Below are 11,869 nucleotides of genomic sequence, written 5' to 3' on the forward strand. Positions count from 1 at the left end.
TCACTAGCTAGGCATCCCCTTAATTAGGCTGCAATGAAAGGATTGGTGATGGCTTCTTAACACCCCCTTTTGTAACTACATGCCTAGGTTAGGCCACTATTAGATTATTCCTCATTTTCTTATGGTTCCAACCTTGACTCTTAGGTGCCTCTTACAATCTTCCCACTCCGTGTAGTATTGTAGGTCTCCTACTATTTGGACTAACATTATTGAGCCTGGGTTGTCTTAATTTGCTTTGGGGATTCTTTTCCAAAGATCACCTTTGGAGCCTTGATGCAAGGCTGGTAGGGAAAGAAATCAAATCAGAGAGCATATTCAATCACCTAACAACTTTCCAAGACTACACGCAAAAGAAAACATAGAATTGCAACAAGAGATGGTAGAACTCATAGACTTACTAATGATAAATTATGTTATCAACTAGCAACCCACATGTTTGGCTATAGAGCCTTCTAAATTGCAACCATACAATGAATTCACAGCATCAGAGCTTGAAGCTCACAATCTTTTTGACTTTCTTTTGTCTATCTTTTATCATACTAACATCATACTACTTTCCTACATCAAATCCAAGTTCTTATATTGCCAACTAGACCAAAAGTTGGTCAATCAAGTATTTAATTATAATATAGGTATTGTCTTGGAGGTGTAAACCATAACTCAAACAATTGGCATCAACTATTCATGCACTCGTAAAGGTAGGTCCAAACATGAGCAAGGAGTTGACTCTTAACTGCACAAGACATCATGTTATCATAGGAAACCATGCCAAAAGAAATAACACACCATGCTATATGAAATTACAAGAAACAAAGATAAGAGAAAATTGTACATAGTTCGAAGCACAGGTCACACAAGCTTATGCACTCTTACGACAGGGATCCAAAATAGGCCCATAACATGATGTCAATCACACACAACTCAAACCAAAAGTAGTAGTGACTACTCCACGAATAGAAGACCATTACAAAAAATAAAGCAATATTTTTGGTTGATGCAAGATTGCTTATTGACCCAAGATGCTCTTGCATCAGATCTGGCCTTTAACATCTAGATATGCTGATTCTGACTGCTTATTTTGTGGGCATCCTAAGACTTTCATTCACCTCTTTTGGTATTGTAAAAGAGCTCGATAATTGTGGACATGGATAAATGACTCTTTCTAGCCTTTTTGATAGGCCCTTTTATTTGCATATGATTTTTTTGGGGATTCCCCTTGGCTCCTCTTGAAGTTAACATATATGTAGGATGAAAATTCTATCATTTTGTGTTAAGATAGGTATGCTATTTTTTTTCTTGCAACCTTTCTTATATTCATGTGTCATTCTATACAAAAGCTTGTATTCAAAACAATCTAATGCTTCAAATTCAAGTACAAGATAACAAAGTTGTGCTAGAAGTGGCCCACTCACATGAGCTTCTGTAGTACTTGCTCCATGTACGGTCCTAGGGTGCCATAAAAGTCCTCTACCTTTGGTGATCAATTTCTACCCTATGACTTATAAAACAAATACAACTCCTTTATGCACCACTTGCACACTTCTCATTCTCAAGCCCCTCATCAAAAATCTATTAGCGGGAGAGACTTTTAGTATCCATGTTCTACTTCTTTTCCACACAATTTATTTGTTTCTATTTGGATAAAAAGAGGCATCAATTTTTTGACTAGTGGTGGAACTAGCTGTCTAGACACCAATGCAGATTTTGGTTAGCTAAATTTGTCTAAATGACTTCCATGACTTTCCTTAGTCACTTCTTCAATCAGGAAGGACTTTGAGAAAGAAGAAGATGATATTGTTTAGGATGAGTGGTCCATTTTAGATGACAATCTTGACCTTGTTGATATACTTGGTAAAAAAGATGATATACATCCTCCAACATGTCCCTCAACCAATACTTTGGCTTCTTAGTGGCTAGTTAGTTATGTTTTTTCTTCTAGGCTCTACATGCCTTTCTATTTTAGTTATTTTTCTAGGCACTTCTCGAGTGTCTCTAGAAGAGTTATCTTGTATCCTCCTTTTATTTTGTGAATAGTGCACCTTTAAACTTAATTAATGAAAATGACCATTTCTTTAAAAAATCCAACTCTCCTATAGTTCAATGGCATTGACTTATTATAATACATAAAATTTAAAATATATTCTTTTTTTAAACTAAGAGTAGGTGATCTAACTCTCATTAACTCTGATGTGATATAAAAAAATCAGTAAATTATTGAAAACTTTGATTGAGAACTTTTTGAAGATTTTTTCTTTCAATTTTGATTCGTACAATAATCATTTTCAATTACTTGTTAAAAACAACCACCTCCCATATAATTATGTCACATAAACTAATAAACAAGTGCCACTTAGTGACTTAGTACTTTTTAAGCAGTATTAATTTTAATTTTGATATTAAATTTAATTGTAATATATATATATATATATTAGTAGAATAATAATTTTATTGTTTCATTATATACTATTTTAAAATTATCTTAGTTATCTTTTAGTTTATAAATCAATAGTCATTATAATATTTACTATAATTAAATTATAGTATTAATAAAATAATGTGTTCATTATAGTTTTAGGAAATTTTTTTTAAAAAAAATTGTTTAACAAATTTGATATTAGTAGTGGACAATTTTCACAATGCATTTGTCAATTTAAACATTTATGAAATATGATTAAAATTTTGTAAATTTTATTAAAAGGTAAATATATATTCTAATTCATTAAAAAATGAAAATTAAATTATAATAGACAATTTGTGTTCCTTCTAAGAATGGAGTGGAGGTTAAAATATAGTTTATATAATATAATATTTCATAAAGGTACTCTCCCCATGTCAAATGATTCATTCAATTAAATAGAGAGTAATAATTTATACATACTAAAAAGTTAAACATTTACCATGTTTATTTTAGAAAACTTAATATTTATAATAAAAGATCAAATATATAAAAAAATTAATATATGAGAAAGTCAAAATGTGATACAAAAGTATGCCTAGAATAAAAAGATCAAAATAAACTTAGAAAGAAAGACACTAAGACATTTCATTTTGAATGCGATGCTTAAAAGAACAATAAAATCAATATTAAATATATTAAGGTGTCTTATTAGTTTTATGTATGCCGGCCATTCCAAACTCCCAATTACGCTACCTTTCACTCCAATTACTACCATAAAAATTTACTAATAGCCAATCACACATGTACTAATAGTTGATTATTTTTTAGTTTTCGTGGTTGTTGATTAGTCCATTTGTGCAAAAAGTACTATAGCAACTATTAGGGGTCTTCATGGCGGATATCAGGCAAACATTTTAAAATGACACTTTTAAACCACTTCACAAGTCCTACAAAGAGCTCCATAAATGCAAAAAACTAAAAGATTAGCTTTAAGCTCTTCACTCATCTACATAAGTTCTCCGAAAAAATCAGTAAATTTTGATATACAAAGGTAGATAGGCACTATTGGATCTCTCTCTAGCCTTTCTAATAAAGAAATTGTTAGAAAACCAAAAACAAATCAAAACTCCTCAAATGAAAGAATAAATTGTGGCATTTAAAAACCATTATAAAGAAAGTCAGCGGAAGTGAATAGGTACAGGCTCTTATCCCCACTTGAAAACTGACCATTGTCGCCCGTGCGGACCTTATCAATTCTGTCTCAAACTGTTCATCATCACCCAAATTATGTGCCATACAGTGCAAATTCAAGAATCTTTCCACCATTTAATCGAAGCCCAACATGCCAAACTTGTCGTGCATCTTATTCCTTGTCCATTTCATGGCTTTTAGCCTGCAGATTAATGCTCATTCTCTGGGCATTCACAAAACCCAATCAGCACATGTACATAACAGTTTATCAGCGTATTCAACAGTAAAAGAGGAGCCATACCCGGTAGTCATAGTGCCTGGAACGGGAGGAAACCAGGTAGAAGCAAGGCTGACTGCAGATTATAAACCCAGTGGCCTGTTTTGCAGAAGATGGCTTTGGAAGAAAGATTGGTTCACAATATGGTTTGACCTATCTGTAATTGTGCCTCCATTCACTGAATGTTTTTCTGAGAGGATGAGCCTTGTCTATGATAACAAAGAGGACGAGTACGTTAACGCCCCTGGAGTGGAGACCAGAGTGCCCTATTTTGGCTCGACCAAGGGAATGCAGTACTTGGACCCCAAATTCAAGTATTCATGCTGCTCTTTTCTACTCATTTTTTGTTTGGCTTTTTACACTGCATTTTTTAATAATACTTAAGAGTAAGGGTATTGAGCCTCTCGTTCCCCTAAACTACCTACAAAGGGTCGCCCTTGTTAAGGAGGGTTTGAATTTCAGGACAGGCACTCAGACAAAATATGTAGATTGAATGTAGATGGACCCATCAGAAGATATAATATGTAAGTTTTGGAACTTGGTAAAGTAAGAGGACAAAACACTTAAATCTTATAATTGGATTGGTCTGGTTTGAAAGCTTATAGAAGAATACTGTGTGCAGATTTTGTAATTTTTATTGATTTAAACTTATATCTTAACTTTAATCTCATTTTTATACTTCAATATTCTAGATCATATTCTATGGTCTATCATGAGAAATAGAAGATAATAAGATTTTGATAAGACCACCTTGTTATGTGTGTCATCTTCTAATTATTTTTTTATCTTAGTTTGACAATGCATATCATATTCTTCCCACATACTGATTATAGATTAGGAAGTGTGATCTAAAATGTTGATACAAAAAGTTGCACAGAATTCTGTTAGAAGTGTTTTAGTCAATTTCACTAGACCGTAGAAGTACCATGTCTTTAATCTTTAGAATGATATTAAGTACACCAATACATTCAATTTATTTTCCGACATTCGTAGTACCATATATGATTTCTTTTATCAAGACAATAGAATTATGCTAGTACACAAGACTCCCAAGAACATATCTTTTACACAAGTAAATAGTGCACAAGAGTTTCATAAAAAAATATCTTTTAAACAAGTAAACCTACTTTGGCATGTCTTCCAGACCATTTTGGCCTAAAAGAAACTATAGGACTCAACGCAGGAGATGAGACTCTGATTTATTTATATAAATCCTTTTCTCTATTTGGGCTAAATGTTGCATTTTTTGTTAAATGTTTCATTTTATTTGGAACCTTGTATGACGTCCACAGGGGTATTTCCTACAATGCTTAGGTCTGCAATCACATATTGTTTGCACATTGTACCAAGGGGTGGGAGCAGGACTGTTGCTATGCAAAAGAACATATGGGTGCTTGAAACGTGACTTGTTTAGTTGTTAGAGCCCTCATGTGGGAAGAAAGAGACTTTTATACTTTAGTTTTAGGTGAATCCAATTATATCGCTGCAGTTAAATGTGCTTGGGAAAGTGGTACTGAGATGATAATACAAAGTTAACTGTACCATTCACTGGGCCATGATTAATCGTCCACAGATTAACTGTAAGTCTGTAACCAAAGAAAACCTGGCCTGCAATGGTAGATATGCATTCCCTATAGCTTCATTGTTCACCCCGCTGGGGGTATTCCTCCTGCAGTTAACTGTAATCCTGGTCAATTTCTTCTCACTGAGATGTATTTCTTGGGACAAAGCAATCATTTGAATTTCTGCGGGAGGTGCATATACTTGTAACTCAAACCATATGTAGAATTTGAGTCCCGAGCTTAGCCGGCACAAAATAAAATATAATTCTAGAAATGAACTTGATACCGGCTTGAAACATGCAACTTTTGGAATGGTGTATTCTGGCCTTTAGGGCTTCATATCTAGCTTTAACTTTTTTCCCACTTTACTTTGAATACGGGGTTCCAAATATTGTAGCTTTGTATTCATTTCTGGGCTTGGAAGTTACCCATATCTTTGGTGTGCAAAATAGCTCCTACAGCTCAAGCAGCCATGTCTGTGAGTTTCTGTTCAATCAAGGTCAGCTTGGTACTATCAGCACTTTCCTAGGCTCTGTTGACATTCTCATTTATTTCCATGACAAAGTTGTCTACTTCAATTGCCAAATAACAAGATTGAACATGAGAATAATTATGTTGGCAATCGTTTGCAGTTTTGATATTTCAACTGATGCTGAGTCATAAGAGAAACTAGGGACACATGCATAACAATTTCCCGCATGACATCAATTGTTTGTCTTCCCTATAATTATGTTTTCTTCTCCTAATTTCTTTCATTCATGCCGTGCTATTCATGTATCTATTGTTTAAACAATTTATGGTTGCAGTGTATAATTGTTCGAACACCTACAAAATGTGTTTCATCTTCGAAGTTTTTGTTTTGCATTTTCAGTTCATGACATGCCACTTGCTTGAAGCCCTTCAATTTAAACGCATGGCGGCTTTAGTTTATTCTTCCTCATAAATTTCACAAATTATTTTAGCTATCATGCAGAACTCTGTAATCCTACAAAATCATACATTGCTCCAGACAGATTGTTATTGTAAATTATTCTGTTGACAGTATTTTTGATTAACTTAATGATTTCTATGGATGGACAGCAGCAACATTTATCGTCAATCAGACCTTAAGTCAGTTCATAGTTCTGGATGGTGATTGAAATTGCTGCAATTCTGCAATTTTCCCCTTATACAAAACATTCTCTGATGGGTTTGCTCCAAAAAATGAGGCTTAGGGTTTCTCATAGGAAGAGCAGGAATTGTCATTTTGAAATTGTAGAGCCTCTTTATGGCACATGATGCCCTTGGATTTTTACATAACGCCACTTTTCAGATGTTACTGTAAAATTTATCTTTTCTATATTTGTGAGAGATGATTTATGAACTTACTTGATAACGTGTTCTATATTTGTAACTTTGGTCACCCGTGAAATGTTCCTTTTCTGATTTTTGTATGATATTTCCAACCTTTAATCAGATCTTTAAGATCAAACAACTGATATCACAAAGATCCACCAAATTTCTTAAGAAACCCCAAATCGGGTATGTCGGAAATAGTGCCAAAAAGCTTCACAGCTTCACCTGTTATGAATAAATCTGAAAGTAGACATTTTTGCAGAAATTTTAGCAGCATAACAGCCTATAAAATTTCATTTCCAGATCTATATAGCCTTTACAAAACAGCTCACAAATGTAGGACAAAAACTATGCTCATCGGGCTCTCGAAATTAACACAAAAATGCCCGGAAACACCACAAAAACACTAATAAACTATCTCAGAAGTTTAATCACGTCCCAATACATATATTCAGATCTATTTTAACAACTTAAAGTCTAAAATACAGTAGCAACCAAAACTGATATGAAATGCTCAACTGAAAACACCAAACTCATGCAAAAAACCACACCCAAAAACCCACAAATCTACACTGTTCAGCACAAAGGCAAACTCTGTATGAGCATGCACATGGAATGGCTTCAAACTCCCGTCCTTAGCCTTCCTGGAAACCTGCAAACTCCCGTTCTTGGGTCTCCCTGGAAACCTGCAAACTCCCGTTCTTGGGTCTTCTTCTCCACAGGTTTGGCAGCCTCTGAAGAATAACAAAGAATGAGCAAAAATCAAGTTCTGGAATGAGCCCAAAATGCCTCCAAAACCCCTTAAAAGAGGGCATAACTGTAACTCACGTCCAAAAGAGGTTAATGAAACATATTTTAATAATAATTTTCATTTATTAGTCCAACGGTTTCCAAAGATTAACCCCCTTTTTCCGAAATTTCACTTTCTTGGGCCTGCCTACCTTAGCAAAGATTATTTTATTTTAATTATTTGAAAAGGGGACATGACAACCCGTGACTATCAACAGATTTTGTCTCACTTTACATTGACGAGAACAGAGAAGATCATGAAACCTTCCCAATAGAAAGTAAAATTGGGGTGGGGATGATACCCACAAAAAATTCATTACTGCAGCATGAAGTTGGCCTGTTAAGGCTTACATTGACCACTTATGGTGATCTACCCTATTAGGAGCATAGAGGACTGCTAGGTCCACCTTGTTAGAGGATTTACAAACATACACTGAAGTATGCACTCTATTAGGAGATCTATACAAAGATTGTCAAGTCTACCGTGTTACAGGATTTACAAAACTGATTCACCTGTTAGGATGAAATAGTGGATCTACTTACAAACATAATTTTTTGATTAGATCCTTGAAGTATATATCACCTCTTGTGACTGATGTATCATTATGGCTCCTTGTTGACCTTGCTACTTACTTTTCTCTTCTACTGATTCGCATTTTCATTTCTCAAAACATTACATGTCTCTCTTGATAATTTGGTCCTCATACTTATATGTTGTTGCAAATGGGTAAAAGCACAAACTTGTGTCACCTTTTATAAAGAAACGTGATATCAGAATGTGACAGTTCAACATTAATGTAATCTCAGTGTTGTATGTACATCTCTGTAATGTTAAACTTAATCATATTGAATAGGTGACAGGATAACTTTTAGAATGTTTTGGAATCCTGTATCACTATTAATGGCCAGCATGCGATGATAAACAGCGATAATGCAATAGGTTGCTGCTAGCAAACACAATAACGATTTTCATAGAAGTGCACTTTTCATTATTTGATGGCAACATACATTCCATTAACTAGGCTTTTATTTGATTTATTTCAACTGTTTTCATTCCAAAAGATTATTTATCTTGCTCATTATCACTCTGTTCATGATGTAGGACTATAACCCCCTATATGTCACTCTTAGTGAAATCTCTCGAAGATGCTGGATATATTGATGGAAAGTCTCTATTAGGTGCACCATATGATTTTCGTTATGGTCCTGGAACAACACCATCTTCTGTAGGTAGAAAGTATCTGAATGATCTACAAAAACTGGTCGAAGAGGCCTACACATCTAATGGTGACAAGCAAGTCGTCCTTGTTTCCCACAGTCTGGGAGGACTTTGGGTGTTATATTTGCTAAATCAGCAGCCTTTGTCATGGAGGCAGCAATACATAAAACATTTTGTTGCCATTGCAGCACCATGGGGAGGAACAGTGCAAGAAATGAGAACTTTTGCATCTGGCTATTCTTTAGACATTCCTACTGTAAATCCTTTAGTTGTTAGGGCTGAACAAAGGAGCTCTGAGAGTAACTTATGGCTTCTACCTGTTCCTGAAGTATTCGGAAACAAGACTCTGGTCACAACAGAAGAAAAAACATATTCAGCTTTGGATATGCCAGAATTTCTCAAGGACATAGGCTTTTCTGAAGGCATTTATCCATATAAATCTCGCATTCGGCCTTTGACAGAGCATTTGAAGGCTCCTCAAGTACCAGTAACGTTGATTTTTGGAACAGGAATAGACACTCCCGAGACACTGATCTATGGAAAGGGGGGTTTTGATCAACAGCCCGAAATTATTATGGGTGATGGCGATGGAACTGTGAATTCACGTAGCTTGTCAGCTGTTGTATCCGATTGGTCTGCAACTGAAGGTCAAAAATTAGTGGTAGTCAAAATACCTCAGTGTACTCATACCACCATTCTAAAAGATGATGATTCAATTCAAAAGATAGTTGATGTGATTTTGGGTGCCAGTTTACAAAGTGCACATTCAGCTGTAACATAATTGTTTTTTATGGGTAATAGCTGAAGTCCAAGGTTAATTATTATTTGTTGTAATTAATTATTATTGTTTATTAAATTCGAGTAGATTTGAATTGAAGAACTCCTAAATAAGAAGTTCACAATTTATCATTGTATTATAAGCTCTTTCCTTCAGCTCTAACATAATTTGATCCAAATCATTGTATCTCTTTCTTATAATATAATCAACAATAGAAGATATGGCATCTGCATTTTACCTTCACAATCCCCAAGTGAGATCAAGATAGCTCAAAACGCTGTTATAACTCAATTATAAATTCTAATAAGAAATGTAATGATGGTATGTGTTATATAGCCAAACATTTGAGATACATACCGGATATGTGATCACTTTTCTCACTGTCAGACTGACCCTGTATATTTGGTCAAACAAAGAGCTACAAATTCAGGATAATTTAGCCATCTTCTATAACATATATTGGACTTCTGGTTTGTTGCACTGGCTGTGTGTCCTGATCATGTTGTAAGATATTGTCACTGTTCTGGCCATACATCCTGAGTGGTTTTTGCAATTATATCCCTATTTGGAGTAATTAGTTCTCAGCATAAATCATTCATCGGTTAGATTTTTGCAACTTCAGTTTCTCTCATCTTATAAAGTTTAATTAAAATTCATGGTATATTGCAGTTTCAATTGATTCAATTTAAATGGATTGAAAATGTTGAGAAATATATTGTTCTTATATGTTTAAGGGTAATATGTTTGAAGTTTACTGAATTCCAATTTTCTTCTCGGATCAACTGTGTAGTTTGTTGAGTTTCCAACTACTGAGAAAAACATTTTAAATCATAATGATTTTATTAATGATATGCTGAAAAACGGATCGCATCCAAATCTAAGATGGATTGGTCATTTAGTCAAGGGCTCAGTAGTAGAGATCCTTAGTGGCAAATAAATAGGAAATCTTAGATTCATCTCCTAACTGATCTATGAAAAATTTAACAAAATGCAAATTCAATATTACCATCAAAATTACAAACATTAAAGGCTATGGCATTGTTGTACCGGAAAAATTTGTTGAGACATGATGCTTTGAGGATGCGAACCTGAAGCTTGTTTACCTTATTGAGAGTATTTCATTGTCTTATAGGTGTTGGGAATGGGAAGTCTAACACGATTGGCTTCTCATGGCTCTTCACTTAAAAGCTGCATATAAATGGATGTCTGCAGTCGTACTGTATTGTATTGTAGACTGAATTAATAATAAGTGAGTCCTTGCTGAGGTGTGGATGTAGCTACAAGTTGTGGTGAACTGCAATAAATATTCTCTCTCTAATTTGTTCATTTTTTATTTTTAAATCAATTTCTCTACTGTTTAAAATTTACAATTGGTATCAGAGCAATGGTGAAGCATTGAGTGGAGATGGTGCTAAGATGTCGTGTCCATTGGTGGGATGGATGAACAAAAGAGAAGGATTTGGACGAGGAAGCTAAGTTTGTTTCTTTCACATCTGTTGACGTTGTTGTTGTTGCAATTGGAAAAGAGATGGAAGAGAACAAAGAGGCCAAGAATTGAGAGGATTTCCTTAGAAAGGAAATTGCTACTCTTAAAGAGGACATTTTGATGTTGAAAGAGCAGATTTCTTGTATGAAAAAGGAAAAAGAGAAAATTATGAAAGAGTGGGAGTTTTCTGAAAAGAAACGAAATGAGGAGCTGAAATGAGGAGCTGTAGATGGAGTTAGATGTGCTTCATATAATTCTTAGTGAGTTGGAAATTGATAGGGAAATATGTGAAACTGAAGAATCCATACAAGACGGAGCGATTGAAATTGAAAAGTAAAACTTGTAAAAGAACTGGGTCAAGGGATAGGCCTATGTGGTTTGAGGTTGCCAAGCATAATTGCGGTGGTGAAAGACTGTGTGTTGTCAATATGAATGATAATGTTGCAGCAACCAAGGAAGTTGGGGAGGTGGCGAGCTGTAGATGGAGTTAGATGTGCTTCATATAATTCTTAGTGAGTTGGGAATTGATAGGGAAATATGTGAAACTGAAGAATCCATACAAGACGGAGCAATTGAAATTGAAAAGTAAAACTCCTAAAAGAATTGGGCCAAGGGATAGGCCTATGCTGTTTGAGGTTGCCAAGGATAATTGTGGTGGTGAAAGACCATGTGTTGTCAATATGAATGATAATGTTGCAGCAACCAAGGAAGTTGGGGAGGTGGTGGTTTCCATCAAAGAGTCGTTGGAAAATGAATGGTCCAAATTGGTTGTGAAGGAGCATTGCGGCCACAAGAATAATAGCAATAATAAAGCTGTGAATGTGTTTGTTATTT

General features: G+C 34.7%; 1 protein-coding gene across 1 annotated transcript; it reads left to right on the forward strand.

Annotated features, from left to right (window-relative positions):
- The first annotated feature begins 3,592 nt into the window (after nt 1-3,592).
- Nucleotides 3,593-9,691, forward strand: LOC149558695 (alpha/beta-Hydrolases superfamily protein). Its single transcript, XM_089832791.1, has 2 exons — nt 3,593-4,180; nt 8,655-9,691. The coding sequence occupies exons 1-2, from the start codon at nt 3,741-3,743 to the stop codon at nt 9,550-9,552; spliced, it is 1,338 nt and encodes a 445-aa protein (XP_089688917.1). The 5' UTR covers nt 3,593-3,740; the 3' UTR covers nt 9,553-9,691.
- The last annotated feature ends 2,178 nt before the right edge of the window (nt 9,692-11,869 follow it).

This window comes from Cupressus sempervirens, chromosome 5 (assembly GCF_028749045.1).
Source record: "Cupressus sempervirens isolate cs-2001-9-10 chromosome 5, ASM2874904v1, whole genome shotgun sequence".
NCBI lineage: Eukaryota > Viridiplantae > Streptophyta > Pinopsida > Cupressales > Cupressaceae > Cupressus > Cupressus sempervirens.

Bases quoted from the DNA above. Each gene is read 5' to 3' on its own strand.
- LOC149558695 (XM_089832791.1), top strand. From the start codon at position 3,741: ATGCCAAACTTGTCGTGCATCTTATTCCTTGTCCATTTCATGGCTTTT. The intron at 4,181-8,654 runs GTATTCATGCTG...TTCATGATGTAG, and splicing joins TACTTGGACCCCAAATTCAA to GACTATAACCCCCTATATGT.